This window comes from Lynx canadensis, chromosome A2, assembly GCF_007474595.2.
Source record: "Lynx canadensis isolate LIC74 chromosome A2, mLynCan4.pri.v2, whole genome shotgun sequence".
Taxonomy (NCBI): domain Eukaryota; kingdom Metazoa; phylum Chordata; class Mammalia; order Carnivora; family Felidae; genus Lynx; species Lynx canadensis.
This window is the reverse complement of record NC_044304.2, coordinates 123,346,821-123,369,579: the sequence shown is the minus strand read 5'-3', so window position 1 is coordinate 123,369,579 and position 22,759 is coordinate 123,346,821. Positions and strand designations below refer to the sequence as shown.

The 22,759-nt window shown below is 41.8% G+C and overlaps 2 protein-coding genes across 6 annotated transcripts in view; both read left to right on the top strand.

The window, feature by feature from the left end:
* RP9 (RP9 pre-mRNA splicing factor) overlaps positions 1-10,706 on the top strand; it is a 179,034-nt gene extending 168,328 nt beyond the window's left edge. Inside the window, exons 7-8 of the transcript XR_004343303.1 lie at positions 8,585-8,615; positions 10,666-10,706. The gene's annotated coding sequence lies outside the window, so the exon portion shown is untranslated. The remainder of the gene's footprint in view (positions 1-8,584; positions 8,616-10,665) is intronic.
* LOC115509058 (retinitis pigmentosa 9 protein-like) overlaps positions 4,183-22,759 on the top strand; it is a 39,861-nt gene continuing 21,284 nt past the window's right edge. For all 5 annotated transcript variants that reach the window (XR_003967214.1, XR_003967213.1, XR_003967212.1 and 2 more), the window contains exons 1-5: positions 4,183-4,351; positions 8,585-8,615; positions 10,666-10,795; positions 15,989-16,080; positions 22,621-22,682. Coding sequence is in view for 1 of the 5 variants with exons in the window: in XM_030308209.1 (XP_030164069.1) it covers positions 4,200-4,351; positions 8,585-8,615; positions 10,666-10,795; positions 15,989-16,080; positions 22,621-22,682 (467 nt within the window). In the remaining 4 variants the exon portion in view is untranslated. The remainder of the gene's footprint in view (positions 4,352-8,584; positions 8,616-10,665; positions 10,796-15,988; positions 16,081-22,620; positions 22,683-22,759) is intronic.

Sequence of the window (22,759 nt, the reverse complement as noted above, 5' to 3'; positions counted from 1 at the left end):
GAACCAGTTTTGGGTGGATGGGGGTCCATCAGGCCTTTGTGAAGTGACTGCAACACCCTGCATATCACACTGGGTTAATGACCAGGAAAATTCTGTCTGGTGTCAAAATACACAAAGAACCCAGACTCGCATAGAGGGAAGGATCAAAAGATTTTCACTGCTTTATAAGTTCTAACATGTTAATCATCAAACAGAGATGCCTAGAATGCAGACTAGGAGGTGGTATTGGGAGAGGCTGTCAGATTACCGAACTGTACATCTGCTATTTTTCCCTGTCCAGAATCCCTTTCCACTCCGTCTCTCTCTCTCTCTCTCTCTCTCTCTCTCTCTCTCTCTCTCTCTCTGTCTCTCTCTCCCTTGTTAGCAGAACCTTGATTTCACTTTGAGGAACTCTCCTTCCCAGTCTGTTAATCCTGCCCCTGTGAATTAAGGAGGGTGTATGATACTGGTTTGGCCAGAGTACTACATCTCCTTGATCACAGTGACCGTTTCCATAACAGCTACATAATCCTTACCAAGCCAATGAGTATAATACACGGACATCTTATTGGAACTGAGAAAGTTTCTTTCATCTGAGGCTGCTAAGTTAGTGGCCATCTTTGCCCCCACAGTGAGAGAAACAACATGAAATTGAAGCAATACAAAAGAAAAGTGAAGAGAGAGAAGCTGTTAATGATAATATTTCAGCCCTTACATGCACCCACTCCTGAAGTTCAACCCCATGACATTTGACACATATGACTCAATAAATTCCTTCATTTTTTCCCCCTAAAACAGTTTGATTTGGATTTTGATCTGTTGGTATTTTCCAAAGAGTCTTGATTGATACTTGCTAAAGTGGCACTATCAATCCCTGGATCTTCCTGTATCCATCTCCCCTAGTACCACCCTACAGGGAGAGATCAAATCATTGTGTTAAGCAAATATTTGAATCGGTCGTGATTCCTTCGATTGCAAGTGACAGAAACCCAACCCAATTGGTTTCTGCCTAGAAGTATATCCCAAGGTATTCAGATTATTTGCTGGATTGCTATAAGATCACCGGTTATGGTTGGAGAACATTTGATGTCTTTTATTTTTATCTTTTCCTTCTTCCTTCTTCTTCCTTTTTTTTTTTTTTTTTTAATTTAGGAGCATAGCTTGGCCATCAACAAGGCTTCTTGAGGAGGGGAGGAACAATTCTGCTCCAGCTTTGTTGGTGTGAGACGCTTGGATTTACTCTGCTATGTACCATGGACTCATCTGACTAGGGTTTTGGGGTGGTTAGGCCACTGGGGTGTGGCCTAGCATTCCTCTGTTTATTGAGTCTCAAGATCGCTTCATGTGATCTCTCCTCATGAGTTAACTTGGGCTTCAGCACAGTATGGTGGCTTCAGGGCAGTTGAACAGCTTACATTTCTTAAGGCTTTAGGAGCACATATTCAACAAGAACCAAGTGGAAACAATCGGATCTTTTCTGACCTAATCTTTACAATGATGAGGCATCACTTCCACTACTTTCGACTGGTTACAATCAAATCACTAAGGTTGGTCTAGATTCAAGGGAAGGGGCATAGACCCCACCTCTCCATGGGAAGAGTATCAAGGTCATTTGTAGAAAACAAGTGACATGGGAGAGATTATTGTAGGTGACTTGAATAATACCATTTGCCACAATAACTATAGGCATAAGATATTAAATTACAAATTGCAATGTCAAGTTATTGATCTACAGTAGGAGAACTACCTTTCTACTCACCCCAGTACTCAAATCTGACAAAAACACCTTTCTCCTCATATTATGATCTGGTATAATACACTGTCAGGATGTTGTTGGGTGGGAATGGAATCAGAGCAGAGGAGCTTAGCTAGTCTTGAAAGGTATTTCCCTAAGATAGGGCCAACTTTTGCAGCATTATTTACGACAACCAAGATATGGAAACAACCTGTCTCTATCCATAGATGAATGGATAAAGAAGATGTGTCACATACATACAGTGAATCACTCAGCCATAAAAAGGAATGAAATCTTGCCATTTTCGACAACATGGATGGACTTAGAGGTATTATGCTAAGTGAAATAGAGAGAAAAAGACAATACCATGATTTCTCAAACATGTGGAATCTAGAACACAAAAACCTAACAAACAGAAACAGTGTAATGGGGAACAGATTGGCGGTTGCTCGAGGGGAGTGATGAGGGGATGGGTGAGAGAGGTGAAGGGGATTAAAAGGCACAAACTTCCAGCTATAAGTCACAGGGATGAAAAGTGCAGCACACGGAATATTGTCAATAATATTGCCATAACTTTGCATGGTGACAGATGGTAACAACAAGTATCAAGATACACATTTTTAAAAAATTTTTTAGTGTTTATTTATTTTTGACAGAGAGAGAGAGAGAGACAGAGCACGAGCGGGGGAGGGAGAGAGAGACACACACAGAATCTGAAGCAGGCTCCAGGCTCCCAGCTGTCAGCCCAGAGCCCAACGAGGGGCTTGAACTCACTGACTGTGAGATCATGACCTGAGCCAAGGTCAGACGCTCAACCGACTGAGCCACCCAGGTGCCCCTAAACATTTCTTTTTTTTTTTTTCTACATTTATTTATTTTTGACAGAGACAGAGCACAAGTCGGGGAGGGGCAGAGTGAGAAGGAGGCACAGAATCCAAAGCAGGCTCCAGGCTGTGTCAGCACAGAGCCTGACGCGGGGCTCGAACTCCCAACTGCGAGATCATGACCTGAGGTGAAGTCGGACGCCCAACCGACTGAGCCACCCAGGTGCCCCTAAACATTTCTTAATGTACATAAATGTTGAGTCAATATGTTGTACTCCTGAAACTAATATAATATTGTATGTCGACTACACTTCAACTAAAAAAAGAGATGAGGCCACGTTTGGTCAATTTCATGCCTTATTCCACATGGTGGGTATTTCTCCAGTGATCAGAACATTCATGTGTGTTTATATAATTTGTGTCATTAGTGGACAATACTGGATAAACACTACCTGATTATTTTACTTTGGTTCTCTTTTTCTAGGTTCTAGAGACCATCTTCCTTCTGTAACACGATTAAGTTACAGTTTCTTTGTTTCTCAGTCACATCTCTTCCTTAGACAATATTCTTGACTAGATGAAGATGTCTTGCAAGGTATTTACAGGGTACTTATTGGGCCAGGTAGCTTACATCAACAGCTGGACTGGTATATGTACCAGTTTTTCCCTCTTAAGGGAAACCTGATTTCCAAGTTATGGGACAAATGGACAAATCAGTGTAACATATGTTTGTGTTCATAGCCTTTGTTTATTTGGATTTTCTCTAATAAATATGAAGGCACTCTTCATATATTTTCAGTATTAACTATATTGAACACCACATTTGAGGGATATATCCCCTATGCTGTTACTTTTACTTCCGTTGTGGTTTCTTCCATTATGTTAAAGCTAAAACAATTATCATAACTTCACATATCAGACACATTTTCAAAATGTAACCTAGTTAAGCACTTAACACTTTGCATCTTGGCTCCACGACTTATTGCCTGTGCATGTTATTTAACTCCCTGGGCTCCTTCCTATCTACAAGGGTAATAACAGCAATTGCTTTTTAAAGATTAAATCACCCGTTTTTAAGGGCTTAGCTCAATGACCAACACATAAAAAGCGCTCAGTATATACAGCTTTTCGTCCAGCACCCAAACGTCTAAATACACTGTACGCTATGTTTTAACCATGCTCCGGAAAATTAGAGAATTTCTATGGAGAGTCTTGCTTTCTTCAAAGCTGTTTGAATCCCCACACCACGTAGCAGCAGCCCTCATAGTCTAATCCCACCCGGGACTACAAAGTCACTTCGCACCCGCACCCAGGGTCCCAGGGGCGGGGCTTTCCGGCTGCCCCGCAGGCCTCCTCCGCCCGCCTGGCCGCCACCGCCAGGGGTCGCGCGCCGAACTCCGGCACCGGCCGGCCAGGTGGCGGGCTCACGGAGCTCCGAGCGCCGACTTGGGGCCGCGGCCCGGGGAGGTGGCCGGCGGGCCTGGCGGGAGGCGGGGACCGGGAGGCCTCGGCGGAGACGGAGGGCGCTGCCCGGGCGGACGGCGGGAGGGGGCGCTGCGGGGCCGACCCGGGCGCGGCGCGGAGGAAGTGCCGTCTTCGCTGCCTCGGCCGCCTCAGGCGCCTCAGGCGCGCCGCGGGTCGCCTCAGCCGCGCGGGCCGCGATGTCTTCCCGGCCCGGGCGTGACGACGCGCGAGCCGGAGGCGCGCGGCGGCCGCGGGAGTCGGCCGAGCAGGAGCTGCAGCGGCGCCGAGAGCAGAAGCGGCGGCGGCACGACGCGCAGCAGCTGCAGCAGCTCAAGCACCTGGAGTCCTTGTGAGTCCGCGCCGCCCGCGCTCCTCCGCGAGGCGTGCGGTCGGGGTGGCGCGGGGGCGCGTGAGGCTGGGTCCCCGGGCGACCCGGGCGCGGGCAGCGGGACCCCGGCCAAGCCGACCGCCAGTTCCGGCCCCGCGCGGCGCGGCCACCCGACTTCCAGTGGCGCCTCCGCGGGGAGGGAAGGGCCGTTCCCCCCGCGCGCCGAGCGGCCGGGGCCGGCAGGGGAAGCGCGGGCTCTAGTCCCCCGCGCGAGGTCGGCGTGCGGCCGGGGCTCTGCGGGGCGGGTGCGGCGGATCCGGCGGCACTTAGTAAGCGCTTGGGCGCGATTTGGGGACTGAACGCGCGGCCAAGTGCAGTGAGCGCTGCGGTCGTGCCCTTTCACGGTGTCGGTTCAGAGGGCCCCCGGTGGACCGGGTCAAATCCGCATTCTCTTCATCTGCGAAGGAGGGACGAGAACCAGCCGTCCTGTACCGTTCGTGCGGCCCGGAGGGGAGGGCCGGAGAATGGGGTGACGGACTGTCCCTGAAGATTCCGAAGGTGGCTGTCAGGTGGAAGAGCGTGGAGACTTGTTCTCTTTAGTCCTGAGGATTTTGAGCAGCATGAAGGGTGGGGGCTACGAAGAGGCCGGTTCCAGCTGAGCAGAAAGAATGAGGACCGGGGTCTCCCGTTCCTGCTGGTCAGCGTGGCCTGACTTCAAGAGGCCCCGTGCAAGGCCAGCTCCAGCGGGTTCGAGGAGAGTGCCCATGGCTGTGGGAGAAGGGCAGGTTGTAGAGGAGATGGAAACATCAGGCGGGAGGTGCATTTATGGCCTTTCGGTGCTTTTCTGTGATTGTCACTCTGTAATGAGCTCCAGAAGGCAAACGTAAGTTTACTGTTCCCTGAGTTATTCAATAAATGACACGTTTTTCTTTCAGGCACTTCTGTTACCTGTACTAAGATGATCATGTAAAGAAAAGTCTTCAAAGGAGTCAAATCCTTTGTAATTAATCCTTTGATGCAAAATGCATTGCGTTGTTGGAGGCTGGCCTGCTCTTTTCAATGGGACCCTTCAGCCATCAACTACCTTCCTTTAAATTTGTGAAAACAGTTGTAAATTGACTTTTTTTAGGGAATGTCATTGCTAATAATAGATTTCACAATGTGTAGTTCCATCACACTCCTTTTCATCTTGGCAATAACAATTACATATTTTTCAGGAATTTGGATTTGCGTTTGGCCATCTGTTGTTTTTGTACAATTCTTGTGGCTCAAAGGAGGTGTTACTGGATTATTGGGTTCATAGACTGTATCACCAAACTCCCTTTGGTCTCTTTTTTTTTTAATTTTTTTTTAAAGTTTATTTATTTTTGAGGCAGAGAGAGACAGAGCATGAATGGGGAAGGGTCAGAGAGAGAGGGAGACACAGAATCTGAAACAGGCTCCAGGCTCTGAGCGGCCAGCACAGAGCCAGATGCGGGGCTCAAACTCAGGGACTGGGAGATCACGACCTGAGCCAAAGTCTGACACTCAACCACTGAGCCACCCAGGCGCCCCTGGTCTCTTTGCATCAATATTTCTAATGAATGACTGCAGATGAACTGTATCATTTCCCCAGTTTGTGCAGATTTACATTGTTCTTGCTAGGTTATGCCACCACTTTGTGTTTGAAAATATTTTAAGCATTTGCTTTGGAAAATAACTGTAGCACATCTAAAAAGCTAAGTCTATTCATGCCTAGTTGTTTACTATGTAATCTTCATGGGGCAGATCCTCCTCTGTCTGCTCAGAAAAGCTCTAGAATAGTCTTCTGGCATTTGTCATTTACCACCTGGCACGTTGTTTTCTTCTACCTCTGCTGGTCCAGATCTCGGCCTCTGTGATGTTAATGCTCCCTCCAGTCTTGAGGTGCTTCATGAAGCTCTTGAGAGCATGGACTTGTCTTCAACAGAAGGGACAAAAGCCAGCATTGTGAAGTGTATGGTGTGATATGTTCACCCATGTGGAAGTTGAGGCCCTGGGGGTTAAGTAACATGCCCCAAGTACACAGTGAGAATGAATCATAATTCAAAGGTTTTTACCTCCAAAGCCCGTGAAGTTTCTGCTCTGCCTTGCTTCACTTCTACAGGATTCTCATTCAACTGATTTGGAACTGAAAAATACTCCTACTAGAATTTGGGGTCTTATACTCCAAAAAGATAGACCATCTCCTTTTATCAGGGCAGTTATAAAGAGCTATTGATACTTATGAGAGTACTTTTCATTTTATGTGTTTTTTTGGATGGAACTAGTTATATCGTTATGCTCTTAGTTCTCCCTTCTAGTACCTAGCAACGGGACAATAATTGATTGGTTACTTCGACAGGGAGCAAGTTTTTATGTTGAACACTTAATATTACCTGAATATCAAATTTAGTTTTGCCTATTGTACCTGCTCCCTTTTTGTGGGAGGAAACTATCAAGTTGGTTAGGGCTGGGGTGGGGATTATGTTCCTGAAACAATTACAGAAACAGCATTGTTAAAAGAGAAATGCAGCCTATATAACTCTATAGCTGATATGAACTCCTAATAAAATATTTTTGGCGCCATTTTTCTTTCTTAGTCCCAACTTATCTTTGGTTTTTCTCTCAGAGATACATATGTTAACCTGGGCTAATACCAACATTGCTGTAGATACCACTGATGCCACTTTTCTTTTGCAGTTAAAAAGCATTTTGTAGGTTGGTACATGTAGGTGTGAATACAGTGAAACACAGGTCTCTGCCATTAATGAACCTTAGTTCCTTTCCCTGGTTACAGGCAGGCATGTAACCAATTTCTTAGATATCCTTGTAGAGGTAACTTGGTGTGTGTGCGTGTGTGCGCAGGCACATCGCATGCACGTGGCCACATATAGTCTCCTTTTTCCCATACACACAAATAGAAGCTTACCAAATACACTGTTTTGTTCCCTCTGCCCTCCCCCTACCTTTTTTTTTTTTTTTACTTAAAACTATAATGGAAATTGTTCCATATCAGTATCTAATTCACTCTTCTAAGATTTATCAGTGTTTATCGGTTGATAAAAGTAATACATATTCATTATAGAAAATTTAATTAGTCACCCTTGCTTCACCATTTGGGTGCAGCAATGTTAAAGCATTCACATTTACAACTTTTGGAGTCTTCACAGTTTTAAACTAGCTAGCTGCTATGGCCAGATATCTTCAGTAAAATGTGCTTTGCAGGCGTTGAATAGACCCAGGATATTTGGTTATAATGTTTCTTTTTTTCATTCTTATTTTTGCTTTTGGTCCTATCAACATTCACAGTTAAAAGCCAAATAAATACCCACGCAGTGTGTGTTATAGCTAGTAGTGTGTCAGTACTTAAAAATGAACATGAGCATTTGGTGTTGATTTTCCAGATTTGGAATCCAGAACCTTTCTGGGGCACTTCGGCAGAGTGATAGGAAGGGAAAATGAATTGGGAGCATAGACATGATGCGTATGTACCCTTAGGACCCTTGGGAGTCTGTGAGCTCCAAGGGAACGTACATTCCCACACATCATACATCTGCTTGCTCTAGCAGCATTCAGTAAAGAATGTCGTCCAGGCACCATGCAGGGGTCCTACACCCCGAGTCCAGTGAGGTCAGTACGGGCACAGCGGGCTGTCAGAACTGAGGAATGGATGGCTCACTCTGCGGGCAGGGTGAGTGGGCAGGATTTGAACTGAGAGCTGCAGGGATATGGGAAAGGAAGCCTCTAGGACAGATCACCATCGCCTCCATCCCCTGCAACAGGCCCTTCCCTCCCGTTTTGTTCCTGCCCCCCTGCGCTGCCTCCATCCAGGTTAGAACAGATTCCTCAGCCTTCCCCACATGAACCTCCATGCTGAGTAAGTGGAAGTTATGGTAGGTAAATAACCTGACAACCGTGACAGTCTGGAAGCATGATTAGCTCATGGGTCTTCCCAGACATTTCACCTGCAATCTCTTGCTCTCTTCTTCGAAGATAAATTCATTGTGCTCAAACACCAAGTTATCATTTCAGTGAATTTTAGTTCTAGATCTCTGCAGGATGTGGTGTAGCATCAGTTTACTTATAAGATCTCTGACTGCTGGGCATATTTTACTAACTGCTTTAGATCTAATGCAGTTTTAAGGTTTTACTAAAGATATTCTTTTCATTTTGACCTCTAGTTGCTTTTTGCTCATTAAAACGTATTGTGTTCCTGTTAACATGATTGACGGCAGTTTTTCTTTTCCTTTCTAGTTATGAAAAACCTCCTCCGGGGCTTATCAAGGTCAGTGTGAAGTTTGTACCTTTGGTTATTCTCTCAGACATATTTGACTCAGTGCTCAGACTCAGTAACTTGTTATGAAAAACTGTTATATAAGGTTTGGAACATCTTTTTTCATAACCCTGCTTCTCCCTGCCAGTCAGTCCATACACTTTGTGTCTCCAGCCTGTGTCTTTGTAGAAATGTAATCAACCGTGTGATTGTTCCCTAAGAAACGGTGGCAGGCCCACGTGTTCCTCAGCGATCGGTCCCCTTCTCTGTCTCCTGCTGTGGCTGCATCTTCTCACCGCTCTGCTCCATCTGTGACTCACTCACTGCTGGTTTCCTGAGTGTCAGCTCAGAGAACAATAGTCTGTGTGGAGACTGGAAACTCCTCTAGTCCAGCCCCTGGTGCAGGACACCCCCTACCACTCCTGCCAACCTGGCCATGTTGTCCAGTGTCTGTGAGAGTGAGCCTTACAGGGCTCTTTAGAGGCCAGAGCAACCTTACGCATGCTCACTTTCAAATAAAAGAAAAGATTTTTAGGGGCACCTGGGTGGCTCAGTCAGTAGAGCATGAGACTCTTGATCTCAGGGTCATGAGTTGAAGCCCCACATTAGGGGTGGGGCCTACCTAAAATAAAAAATATATATTAAAAATTTTTAAATTAAAAGAGTTTTAGAAAATGTTCTTCTGTTATAGATTAAATATTCATGGAAACTGGAAAAAAACCCTCTTTAATTGTAAATGCATATATTCAGTGGTGAATATGCAACTCACAGATATAGATAGCATGTGTGTGACTAGAAAACATGACAGTGGTCTTCAAGTTATAATAAGCTATTTTTTTTTTTTAATTTTTTTTTTTTCAACGTTTATTTATTTTTGGGACAGAGAGAGACAGAGCATGAACGGCGGAGGGGCAGAGAGAGAGGGAGACACAGAATCGGAAACAGGCTCCAGGCTCTGAGCCATCAGCCCAGAGCCTGACGCGGGGCTTGAACTCACGGACCGCGAGATCGTGACCTGGCTGAAGTCGGAGGCTTAACCGACTGCGCCACCCAGGCGCCCCTATAATAAGCTATTTTAACGAAACATTTTTATTCTAGATAATCCTGTTTCAATTCTTGAAATATATATGTATATACACATATACATACATATATGTATATGTGTATATACATATGTTAAGTTTATTTATTTTCAGAGAGAGCGAGAGAGAGCATGCACACAAGAACAGGGGAGGGACAAGGAGAGGGAGGATCCGAAGCAGGCTCCACGCTGTCAGCCCAGATCCCGATGCAGGGCTTGAACCCACAAACCATTAGATCATGACCTGAGCCAAAACAAAGAGTCACATGCTCAAGCAAGTGAAACAGCCAGGCAAATTTATATTTTTTTTAATTTAATTTTTTTCTTTTTAACATTTATTTATTTTTGAGAGGCGGCGGGGGGCAGAGAGAGGGGAGACGGAGGATCCGAGGCAGGCCCCGTGCTGACAGCAGAGAGCTGAAACAGGGCTCGAACTCACAAACCGTGAGATCATGACCTGAACTGAAGTCGGATGCTTAAGTGACTGAGCCACCTAGATGCCCCTTAAATTTTGTTTTTAAGTAATCTCTACACTCAACGTGGGGCTCAAACCTCAACCCCGAGATCAAGAGTTGCATGTTCCATCTCCTGAGCCAGCCAGGTGCCCCTACTTTAATTGTTACACCTTGCCTCATTCCACTAAGATTTTGTGGTCATGGAACCTTTTTTTGATCTTTAAATCTGATTTACGTTAGAATTTGGAGCTCACAGATCATTCCTATATGAAGGGCAGATTTCTGCTTTACTAGTAACTTTTCTCTAAGAACAACTACTTTGTTTTCATGATATAGTCTTTCTGGTATATTTCTTTCTGGTTTTTGTGTCAGGTATAATTTGTCTTTCTAGTACTGGAGAGGGTAACAGGATGACGTGGGCATGTCCAGCCCATGTGAAAGCCAGGAAGTGCTGTGTTCTGAAGCAGGTAGGAGAGAATTCCAGTGCTCTTTTGCCACGTCGTGTACATGTTGTTTCCTTTTTTAGGAAGATGAGACTAAGCCGGAAGACTGTATACCAGATGTACCAGGCAACGAACATGCCAGGGAATTTCTGGCTCACGCACCAACTAAAGGACTTTGGATGCCACTTGGGAAAGAAGTCAAAGTTATGCAGTGTGAGTATGGGAGAGTTTCAGGTAACACTCCTCAGTACACACAAGTTATATATTACGACTCACAGAGAGTGTTTACCTTTTTTTTTTCCCTCACCGAGACCTGTTAAGCCAAGGCGTGATGTCTGTTTCATAGTTAAGGAAGCCGAGCTGCGTATGTTAGTGAGTGTCTAAGAGGCAGAGCAGGGCTTTGACTCCAGGGCTTCTGACTCCCAAGGGCAGTGGTTGCCCACAGGACCGTAGCTGCCTTTGGAGTACACCCCTTGGTAATATTCAAGTAACAGAAAGGATACTCTATTGTAGAAATGCCAGGAGGGACAAGGAGGTACATTGGGATACATTGGAGGGGGCAGATCCCTTTGTGTCTTGCCTCAGTCCTTTGCACCTCCCCCCCCCCATCAGTGATCAGTGGTGTTAAGGTTTCATCCATGTGACCTGAGGGGGGGCGGTCCAGAGCAGGAGTGCTGTGTGTGCACACCCCCACCCCACCAGAGACGCAACACCTTCATCCAGCTTAAGTGGTATTTGGTATTTGAAGAAAGGGTACTGCTGCCACTTAAAGACGTTTGTTTGTACAAAGATTCTTCATGCACATAATTAAAATAGTTCCCAGTCTCTTTTTCTCCATTCCCACTTTTAGCTCTTTTAGTTGGTTATTTTGATATTTATCTTCATATGCCTAAGATCACATTTACATTGCATTGATTTTTCAGGTTTAGGTGATATCTGTTAACATCATACAATGGAAGATGAGAATTTAGCTCTTACTACACATATGTACCCTTACTATATCACATCTTCCCCAAAATAGTTTTTTCATAATTTTGGTTAGATAATCCTGGGTACTTACTTTATTATAATTATGTTCAGAGCTGAGTCATGTAGTAAAGTGATTACTTTTCCTTTATGCATCCTGAATAATTCCCTCTCCCTCCCGCCCCAGATTAACAGTTATCTTGTTTTTGGTGTGTGTTATGTGCATGCGTTTTATTATTATTGTTTTTGGTTTCCATGTACTGATTTCTTTTTACTCAAGTCTCAAATTGTTCTAAAGATTGAATCTTAAGACCTCTAAATGCCTGAGACATTGTATTAATTACATTCTTCTGAAAATGGTTGCTCCCATGCTTATCATCCAGGAATCTCCCTTCACTTTGTGTTGTTTGTTTGAGAGAGAGTGAACAGGGGAGAGGGAGAGAGAGAATCTTAAGCAGGGTCCACGCCCAGTATGGAAGCTGACAAGGGCTCAATCTTAGGACCACGAGATCATGACCTGAGCTGAAATCAAGAGTCGTACACTTAACCAACTGAGGCACTTAGGCACGCCTCACTTTGTGTTATGAATTGAATGTTTGTGTCCCTCCATAAATTCTTATGTTGAAGCCCTAATCCCCAATAGGATTGTATTTGGAGATAGGACCTTTGGGTGGTAATTAGGATTGGATAAAGTATTGAGGGTGCCTCCGATGATATGATTAATTCCTTTTTTTTTTTTTTTTGATGTTTATTTATCTTTGAAGGTGAGAGGGACACAGCGTGAGGGGGGAGGGGCAGAGAGAGAGGGAGACACAGAATCCAATGCAGGCTCCAGGCTCTGAGCTGTCAGCACAGAGCCCGACGTGGGGCTCAAACCCACAAACCACAAGATCACGACCTGAGTTGAAGTCGGAGGCTTAACTGATTGAGTCACCCAGGCGCCCCTGATGAGTTCCTTTTAAGAAGAGACCAGAGAGCTTGCTCTCTTTCTACTGTGTAAGGACACACCATGAGAGGATACAGCTGTCTGCAAGCCAGGAGGACAGTAATCATCAGAAACCAACTCTTTTGGCACCCAGATTTTAGATCTCCAGTCCCTAGCCTATGAGAAAACAAATTCCTATTGTGTAAGTGACCCACTCTATATTATGGGAGCCGGAACTAAGACATTCATTCTGCAGTTTCCCTTAGCTTCTTTCTTGTCTTGAATTTCCTGTTTTCCTATATGTTGACTCATCTTTGTTGTTTTAATTTCTTGTTTTGGTGGAGCCAAGACCATTAAATGGGGAAAGAGCAGTCTTTTAAAAAAAACTGGACATCCTCTTGCAAAAGAATGAAGTTGGGTCCTTATCTAATATCATACATAAAATTTAACTCTAAGTGGATCAAAGACTTAAATATAATACCTAAAACTATAAAATCTCTTAGAAGAAAACAGGGCAAAGCTGCACAAAATTGGATTTGGTAATGATTTTTTGGATGAAACACCAAAGGTACAGCCAACAAAAGAAAAAACAGACAAATTTGACTTCATGAAAACCACAAAATTTTGTGAATAAAAGACATTAACAAAAGAGTAAAAAGCCAACTAACAGAATGGGAGAAAATATTTGTAAATCATATATCTAATAAGGGATTATATCTATAATATATAGAGAACTCCTAAAAACAACAAAGAAACAACCTGATTAAAATTTGGCAAAGGACTTGAATAGACATTTCTCCAAAGAAGATATACAGGTATCCAGTAAGCCCATGAAAAGATTCTCAGCATCAGTAATTAGTGAAATACAACCTCATACCTGTTAGGATGGCTACTATCAAAAAAACGGGCCCCTGGGTGGTTCAGTCAGCTAAGCATCCAGGTTTGGCTCAGGTCATGATCTCCCAGTTTGTGCATTCAAGCCCTGCATCAGGCTCTGTGCTGACAGCTCAAAGCGTGGAGCCTGCTTACGATTCTGTGTCTCTTTCGCTCTCTGCCCCTCCCCCATTCATGCACTGTCTCTCTCTTTCTCTCTCTCAAGAATAAATAAAACATTTAAAAAACTTAAAAAGAAAAAAAACCAAAATAAATGTTGGCACATGTGCACAGCCTTCTAGCTTCCCAGGATTGTGTCAGAATTTTTAAAAGCCCTCTGTGGACATCTCATTACCTGGATCATTAAAATTTTTAGCTCGGCTCTTATTTATCCATATCACAGCTGTTGGGAGCTGTGATATTAAACAATTGCAGGTAATTGTTTTCAACAAATATCCTGAGGGATTGGGCTTTTACTGTAGAGTAAACTACATGACTGGTTAAATAGCAACAACACCCTGCCAGTGTGGCTCTGTGCTTTGAGGTTAGGGATTTTTGAGAGACTCAAAACCTGGCCTTACCCCATTGAGAGTGCAGGATTGCTGCTTTTCATAGTTGTCATGGTTGCAAGGCTGCTAGTTTTCAAGATTATTCTGGCAATCAGGAGAGAGGGTTGGGAGTAGGCCTGGTTAAAATGCCAGAAACCCTTCTGTTCTTACCAAACTTCACTAGCTTTTCTTGAATTAATGGTCCTCAGATTGTGGCAAACCTTTGATTAATTTACAGGGTTTCAAGTAAATTGATGTGGGCAAATTTGCAACTATTTTCAGTGCTTTTATGGAGGCTGTCACTTGGCCATTCTTGAAGTGCTTCTTGGCTTATTCCCCTTGGAAAGAATTCTCTTCATTTTCATTTTTATGACTTGTCAGGAAGGGAGTGAAAACAGGTAAATGTATTTAGTCTGTCATCTTTACCCAGAAGTCTACAGCTTTTTTTTTTTTTTTTTAAGTTTGAAAACCACTGCTGTCTTTTATGAGGTAGTTACTTACATTTCAATTACCATTTTATGGCTATGTACATTGACTTGGAAAATAAGTGTCAGAGTTGGGATCAGAGCCAGTTTTACTCACTTGTGATTTTCAAGGACCTGCAGAAGTTCCAGTGATGTGTTGATACGGTCATATGATTTTGCAAAATTTGCCAAGGCAAGGTATTTTTCTTTCTAAAGAGCCCCCTTCCACAAACCCATAATTTAAGCTCAGGCCCCACAAAATTTGGACTCCTCCCAGACAGGATGAAAGACACATGTACATGTACATATTTTCATTGATTTTGTTGATTGTAGTGTTATCTAGAACAGCGGTTTTCAAACTTTAACATGTCTATAAATCACCAGTTAATCCTTTAAAATTCTAATATGTGTCAGTATTTCTGGGGTGGACCTAACAGTATACATTTCTAACAATCTCCCATGTGTTGCTGATTTTGCTTGTCCATGACCACATTTTGGATAGCAAGAATCACCTTTCCTTTAATGATACGACAATTTTGAACACAAAAAAAGACTTTGGTTTGAAGGAGTATAGTCCTTCTTTCCTGAATTTTAAATTAATTAGGAGAGTTAATGAAAGACAGGGACAGCTCGGAGGCAATCAATAAAGAATCTCCAAACTTCACTTTTTTTCAATGGTTTCCTGCCTCCAGCCCTCAAAATTAAAAAGGAAAAACTTCCCTTCTCATTCACTTCACGCTTTTAGTAGCTGTCAGCATGAAGCAAACCTGGCTGATCTTAGCTGTAATCCCTTTACCTGCTTCCTGACTTCCTTGGTTGGAGTTGCTTAATGTCCAAACATTTAACTCACTGTTCTCATATGACTTCCTGATTTACCTCAAATCTAGATGGTTCTAAGAGGACCAGGTGAGAGAAATAATAAGCATCTCACCCATTCCTGCTTTGTTCACCACTTCATTTTCCCTATATCTCAATGCCTGATGCCATGTCCATAGTCACTAAAATTCCACGAAGTTGTGTACTTCCCTCTGTTGTCCTGGAACATGTGTATGTATTTTCTTACTGTGTTTCTTCCCCATTCCTCATCACAGCTGTCTGCTTCTAAATAATATACTTTTTACAAAGGACAATTTCCCTGTTCAGCAGGTGAAGCCATATTAGAGTGCTAATGAAATTAACATTTTAAGATAATTTGTGATTTGGTTTAATTAAAGGGGAGGGATTGTGCAGTTTTTGATTCAGTCAGAGAAAGAAGCTATTTGCTCTAGTGTCTGAAATTGTAAATGAGGATCAGAGTCACTTGATGAATAGAAAAGACCTTCTCTTTGAAAAATACAGTAAGCTACAGACAAAAAAAAAAATTCACTCTTCACAATACTTTTACACTGGATTGCTTAATACTTATCTGGTGAGGTAATATTTACTCCCAAAGCTACACGATTAAAGGATGCTTGGGAAGTAATCAGTTTCCCTTTATTTTCTAGGATTGTATATGGTTCATCCAGTCATTGCATTTGCTTTTAGAATTGGAGTTTAATGAAGAAAAACTTTAATATGATGTACTGATTCTTCATCTTCATTAAATGAAACTGTTACTTACAGAAATATTTCCTTTTTTCTTTGTTTTTAGGCTGGCGTTGTAAGCGGTATGGTCACCGAACAGGCGACAAAGAATGCCCTTTTTTTATCAAAGGCAACCAAAAATTAGAACAGTTCAGAGTAGTAAGTAGAACCCCACCTTGTCAATTTACATTTTTCAGAAGTAGTGAATATTAACGAACCAGGGAGTAATCAGCGAACTGGAAATTCACATAGAACACATTCTCAGAGATTTTTGGCCAGAATATCCGGTATTGACTACATCTCTTGTTAAATTACATTTGTGTGACAGATTAGTTAACAAAAAACTAACTTTTTATTAAAGTGTTATTTGTTTATACCTTGGGAATAGTGATTTTTTTTCTAAAGCAGACATTTTTATTTATTCAATCACTTGTTTTCAGTTATATAAAAACATCATAACTATAATTAGGGTTTTAGTTTCCCATTTTTTTTAATGTTTATTTATTTTTGAGACAGACAGAGTGCGAGCAGGGGAGGGGCAGAGAGAGAGGGAGACACAGAATCCAAAGCAGATTCCAGGCTCTGAGCTGTCAGCACAGAGCCCAATGCGGGGCTCAAACTCGTGAACCTTGAGATCATGACCTGAGGTGAAGTCAGATGCTTAACCAACTGAGCCACCCAGACACCCCTCCCAGTTTTTAAAGAGTAGATGTCGGGGCGCCTGGGTGGCGCAGTCGGTTAAGCGTCCGACTTCAGCCAGGTCACGATCTCGCGGTCCGTGAGTTCGAGCCCCGCGTTGGGCTCTGGGCTGATGGCTCAGAGCCTGGAGCCTGTTTCGGATTCTGTGTCTCCCTCTCTCTCTGCCCCTCCCCCGTTCATGCTCTGTCTCTCTCTGTCCCAAAAATAAAATAAAATAAAAAAAAAAGTTAAAAAAAAAAATTAAAAAAAAAAAAGAGTAGATGTCTTTATAAGCTATAAGTGTGTATATAAATTATATATGCTCTTTAGACAGTAAAATAGACTTATCATTTCCTCACTTTATTTTAATAGAGTCATCTCCTAAAGGTGTTAATTTACCGTTCAGTAACTGCTTCTGCCAAGTGAAATATGCTACTGTCTGGATGTACTGAGGTTATCAGTATATGTCAAACTGGGGTCAACATTATTTAAGGTTTTAAGGAGTTTAAGATGTTGTGTTTTAATTTTAATAATCTGAAATAATTTCTTTTTGATCAATCATTCCACTTAAGTGGAATGTCGGTTTTTACAGATAGTATAGAACATAGTTTGATGATAAATCTCAAAAACTTTGAACATATTCTTTTTCCTTTTTTTTGACCAGAAACCCCATTTCCAAGATTTTATTTTAAGGATATAAGAGAACATCAACATATACACACTGTTTATGACTAAGGATATGTATGCATAATGATAACTCTCATATCATTGAAACGATGGAAACTGAAGAAAAATTGGAAACTTAATAGTCTAATATATCAACATAAATTTCTGTAACATACAAATGATTCAGTCATTAGGAATTATTATTTTAAGACTTTATTTTTAGAAAAAAAAAAGGTTTTAGGTTTTATTTTTAGGGGCACCTGGGTGGCTCAGTTGGTTAAGCATCTGACTCTTGATTTTGGCTCAGGTCATGATCTCACAGTCCGTGGGTTTGAGCCTTGTGATGGGCTCTGTTCTGACAGCAGGAGCCTGCTTGGGATTCTCCATCTCCTTCTCTCTCTGCCCCTCCCCACTCACATGTGCATTCTTGCTCACTTGCTCTCTCTCTCTCTCTCTCAAAAATGAATAAAACATTAAAAAAAAAAGATTTCATTTTTAAGTCATTTCTGCACCCAGTGTGGGCTTGAACTCACAACCCCCCCAGATCGTGAGTCACATGTTCTACCCACTGAGCTAGCCAGGTACCCCAGAAATTATGTTTTAGAAGACATGAAAAATGTTCATGAAGACACAAGTAAAAAACAATAGAGTTGTACATGTAATATGATTAATAATTTTTCATAAATTTAATGATATTGATTGAAAGAAAGAGACAAATGTTAATAGTAATTATCCCCAGGTAAGAAGGTAATAGGTTTTTTTAACATAATTTTTTTTTACTATGAAATTTACTGTCAAATTGGTTTCCATACAACACCCAGTGCTCATCCCAACAGGTGCCCTCCTCAGTGCCCATCACCCACCCCCCCCATCAACCCTCAGTTTATTCTCAGTTTTTAAGAGTCTTTTATGGTTTGGCTCTCTCCCTCTCTCTTTTTTTTTTTCCTTCCCCTCCCCCAACATCTTCTGTTAAGTTTCTCAGGATCCACATAAGAGTGAAAACATATGGTATCTGTCTTTCTCTTTATGACTTATTTCACTTAGCATCACACTCTCCAGTTCCATCCACTTTGCTACAAAAGGCCAGATTTCATTCTTTCTCACTGCCAAGTAGTCTTCCATTGTGTATATAAACCACAATTTCTTTATCCATTCATCAGTTGAAGGACATTTAGGCTCTTTCCATAATTTGGCTATTGTTGAAAGTGCTGCTATAAACATTGGGGTACAAGTGCCCCTATGCATCAGCACTCCTGTATCCTTTGGGTAAATTCCTAGCAGTGCTATTGCTGGGTCATAGGGTAGATCTATTTTTAATTTTTTGAGGAACCTCCACACTGTTTTCCAGAGGGGCTGCACCAGTTTGCATTCCCACCGACAGTGCAAGAGGGTTGCTGTTTCTCCACATCCTCTCCAGCATCTATAGTCTCCTAATTTGTTCATTTTAGCCACTCTGACTGGCGTGAGGTGGTATCTCAGTGTGGTTTTGATTTGTATTTCCCTGATGAGGAGTGATGTTGAGCATCTTTTCATGTGCCTGTTGGCCATCTGGATGTCTTCTTTAGAGAAGTTTCTATTTGTGTTTTCTGCCCATTTCTTCACTGGATTATTTGTTTTTCAGGTGTGGAGTTTGGTGAGTTCCTTATAGATTTTGTGTACTAGCCTTTTGTCTGATATGTCATTTGCAAGTATCTTCTCCCATTCCGTCGGTTGCCTTTTAGTTTTGTTGACTGTTTCCTTTGCGGTGCAGAAGCTTTTTATCTTCATGAGGGCCCAATAGTTCATTTTTGCTTTTAATTCCCTTGCCTTTGGAGATGTGGCAAGTCGGAAATTGCTGCGGCTGAGGTCAGAGAGGTTTTTTCCTGCTTTCTCCTCTAGGGTTTTGATGGTTTCTTTTCTCACATTCAGGTCCTTTATCCATTTTGAGTTTATTTTTGTGAATGGTGTAAGAAAGTGGTCTAGCTTCATTCTTCTGCATGTTGCTGTCCAGTTCTCCCAGCACCATTTGTTAAAGAGACGGTCTTTTTTCCATTGGATATTCTTTCCTGCTTTGTCAAAGATTAGTTGGCCATACTTTCGTGGGTCCAGTTCTGGAGTTTCTATTCTATTCCATTGGTCTGTGTGTCTGTTTTTGTGCCAATGCCATGCTGTCTTGATGATTACAGCTTTGTAGTAGAGACTAAAGTCTGGGATTGTGATGCCTCCCGCTTTGGTCTTCTTCTTCAATATTACTTTGGTTATTCGGGGTCTTTTGTGGTGCCATACAAATTTTAGGATTGCTTGTTCTTGCTTCAAGAAGAATGCTGGTGCAATTTTGATTGAGATTGCATTGAATGTGTAGATAGCTTTGGATAGTATTGACATTTTAACAATATTTATTCTTCCAATCCATGAGCATGGAATGTTTTTCCATTTCTTTATATCTTCTTCAATTTCCTTCATAAGTTTTCTATAGTTTTCAGTATATAGGTCTTTTACATTTTTGGTTAGGTTTATTCCTAGGTATTTTATGACTCTTGGTGCAATTGTGAATGGGATCAGTTTATTTTGTCTTTCTATTGCTTCATTATTAGTGTATAAGAATGCAACTGATTTCTGTACATTAATTTTGTATCCTGCGACTTTGCTGAATTCATGTATCAGTTCTAGCAGACTTTTGGTGGAGTCTGTCGGGTTTTCCTTGTATAATATGTTATCTGCAAAAAGTGATAGCTTGACTTCATCTTTGCCAATTTTGATGCCTTTGATTTCCTTTTGTTGTCTGATTGCTGATGCTAGCACTTCTAACACTATGTTAAATAACAGCGGTGAGAGTGAACATGGCTGTCGTGTTCCTGATCTCAGGGGGAAAGCTCTCAGTTTTTCCCCATTGAGGATGATATTAGCTGTGGGCTTTTCATAAATGGCTTTTGTGATGTTTAAGTATGTTCCTTCTATCCTGACTTTCTCAAGGGTTTTTATTAAGAAAGCATGCTGAATTTTGTCAAATGCTTTTTCTCCATCGATTGGCAGGATCATATGATTCTTTTCTTTTTTTTTCTTAATGTGATGTATCACATTGATTGATTTGCAAATGTTGAACCAGCCCTGCAGCCCAGGAATGAATCCCACTTGATCATGGTGAATAATTCTTTTTATATGCTGTTGAATTCGATTTGCTAGTATCTTATTGAGAATATTTGCATCCATATTCATCAGGGATATGGGCCTGTAGTTTTCTTTTTTTGCTGGGTCTCTGTCTGGTTTAGGAATCAAAGTAATGCTGGTTTCATAGAATGAGTTGGAAGTTTTCCTTCCCTTTCTGTTTTTTGGAACAGCTTGAGAAGGATAGGTATTATCTCTGCTTTAAATGTCTGGTAGAATTCCCCAGGGAAGCCATCTGGTCCTGGACTCTTATTTGTTGGGAGATTTTTGATAACTGATTCAATTTCTTCACTGGTTATGGGTCTGTTCAAGTTTTCTATTTCTTCCTGTTTGAGTTTTGGAAGTGTGTGGGTGCTTAGGAATTTGTCCATTTCTTCCAGGTTGTCCACTTGGTTGGTATATAATTTTTCATAGGATTCCCTGATAATTGCTTGTATTTCTGAGGGATTGGTTGTAATAATTCCATTTTTATTCATGATTTTATCTATTTGGGTCATCTCCCTTTTCTTTTTGAGAAGCCTGGCTAGAGGTTTATCAATTTTGTTTATGTTTTCAAAAAACCAACTCTTGGTTTCATTGATCTGCTCTACAGTTTTTTTAGATTCTGTATTGTTTATTTCTGCTCTGATATTTATTATTTCTCTTCTTCTTCTGGGTTTGGGGTGTCTTTGCTGTTCTGCTTCTATTTCCTTTAGGTGTGCTGTTAGATTTTGTATTTGGGATTTTTCTTGTTTCTTGAGAGAGGCCTGGATTGCAATGTGTTTTCCTCTCAGGACTGCCTTCGTTGCATCCCAAAGCGTTTGAATTGTTGTATTTTCATTTTCATTTATTTCCATATATTTTTAAATTTCTTCTCTAATTGCCTGGTTGACCCATTCATTCTTTAGTAGGGTGTTCTTTAACCTTCATGCTTTTGGAGGTTTTCCAGACTAACCCAGAAAACTGCCAGAAGACTAGCAGAATGGACTCTCCAGAGCCAAGCTTAACATAATTTTTTGGTAACATTTAAAATTTCTACAAATTAGATTTATTCTTTTTTAAAATTGAGATAGTTTACATACTGTAACATTCCTCCTACATGTATTCTTATTTTTAAGTAATTCAAGTCACTTTAAATTATCTGGACTTCTGGGGCACCTGGGTGGCTCAGTCGGTTAAGTGTCTAAGTCAGGTCATGATTTCATGGTTCGTGGGTTTGAGTCCTATGCCGGGTTCTGTGCTGACAGCTCAGAGCCTGCTTCAGATTCTGTCTCCGGCTCTCTCTGCCCTTCCCCCACTTGTGCTCTGTCTCTCTGTCTCTAAAATAAATAAACATTAAAAAAAATTATCTGTACTTCTGGTATAGTTGCAGACTTTGTTTGAGGTACTTAACATATATTTTTGTGTACCTATAAGTGTTCCATTCTTATGTATCATTTTGTAATTCACTTGCTTTTCTTAATACCATTTCTTAATCACCTTTCCAAACAGAACAAAGCAAATTACCTCAATATTTCTACCTTGAGTAGTATTACATGATTCTGCCATGGTGTATATTCTTGTAAAGGATATTTAAATTACAATCTGTATTTTCTAATTAGAAAATTCTTTGTTAAAGCCTCAATAGGGGGGCGCCTGGGTGGCTCAGTCAATTAAGCATCAGACTTTGGCTCAGGTCATGATCTCGCGATTTGTGAGTTCGAGCCCTGTGTCAGGCTGTGTGCTGACAGCCCAGAGCCTGGAACCTGCTTCAGATTCTGTGTCTCCCTCTCCCTCTGCCCTTCCCCTGTTTGCTCTGTCTCTCTCTGTTTGTCAATAATAAATAAACGTTTAAAAAAAAATTTTTTTTTAAAAAGCCTCAATAGGTTTGCAGTGACGGTAACCCTTAAGAAGGATTAGAACTTTTTTTTTTTCATTTTTATTTTAGAGAGAGAGAATGTGCAAGCAGGAAGAGGGGCAAAGGGTGAGAGAGAGAACACCAAGTAGCCTCCATGCTCAGTGCTCAGCACAGAGCCCACCTTGAGGCTCGATCCCATGATCTCTGGACCATGACCTGAGCCGAAATCGAGTTGGATGCTCAACTGACTGAGCCACCCAGGTGCCCCTCGAACATATTAAATGTTACACCAAACAGGAAAAAAACCTGGTTTCAGTGAAATAGAGATTTAATTTTAATTTAACTAAATAGTCCATGAAGCCCTAATCCAACCTTACCCTTCTCTAACCCTCAAGGCACATGAAGATCCCATGTATGACATCATACGAGAGAATAAAAGACATGAAAAGGATGTAAGGTGAGGTGGTCCTGGTGATAACAATACCCTCTTATATAAAGTTGGAAACATCTATTCCAGTATTAGATGAGTGGTTT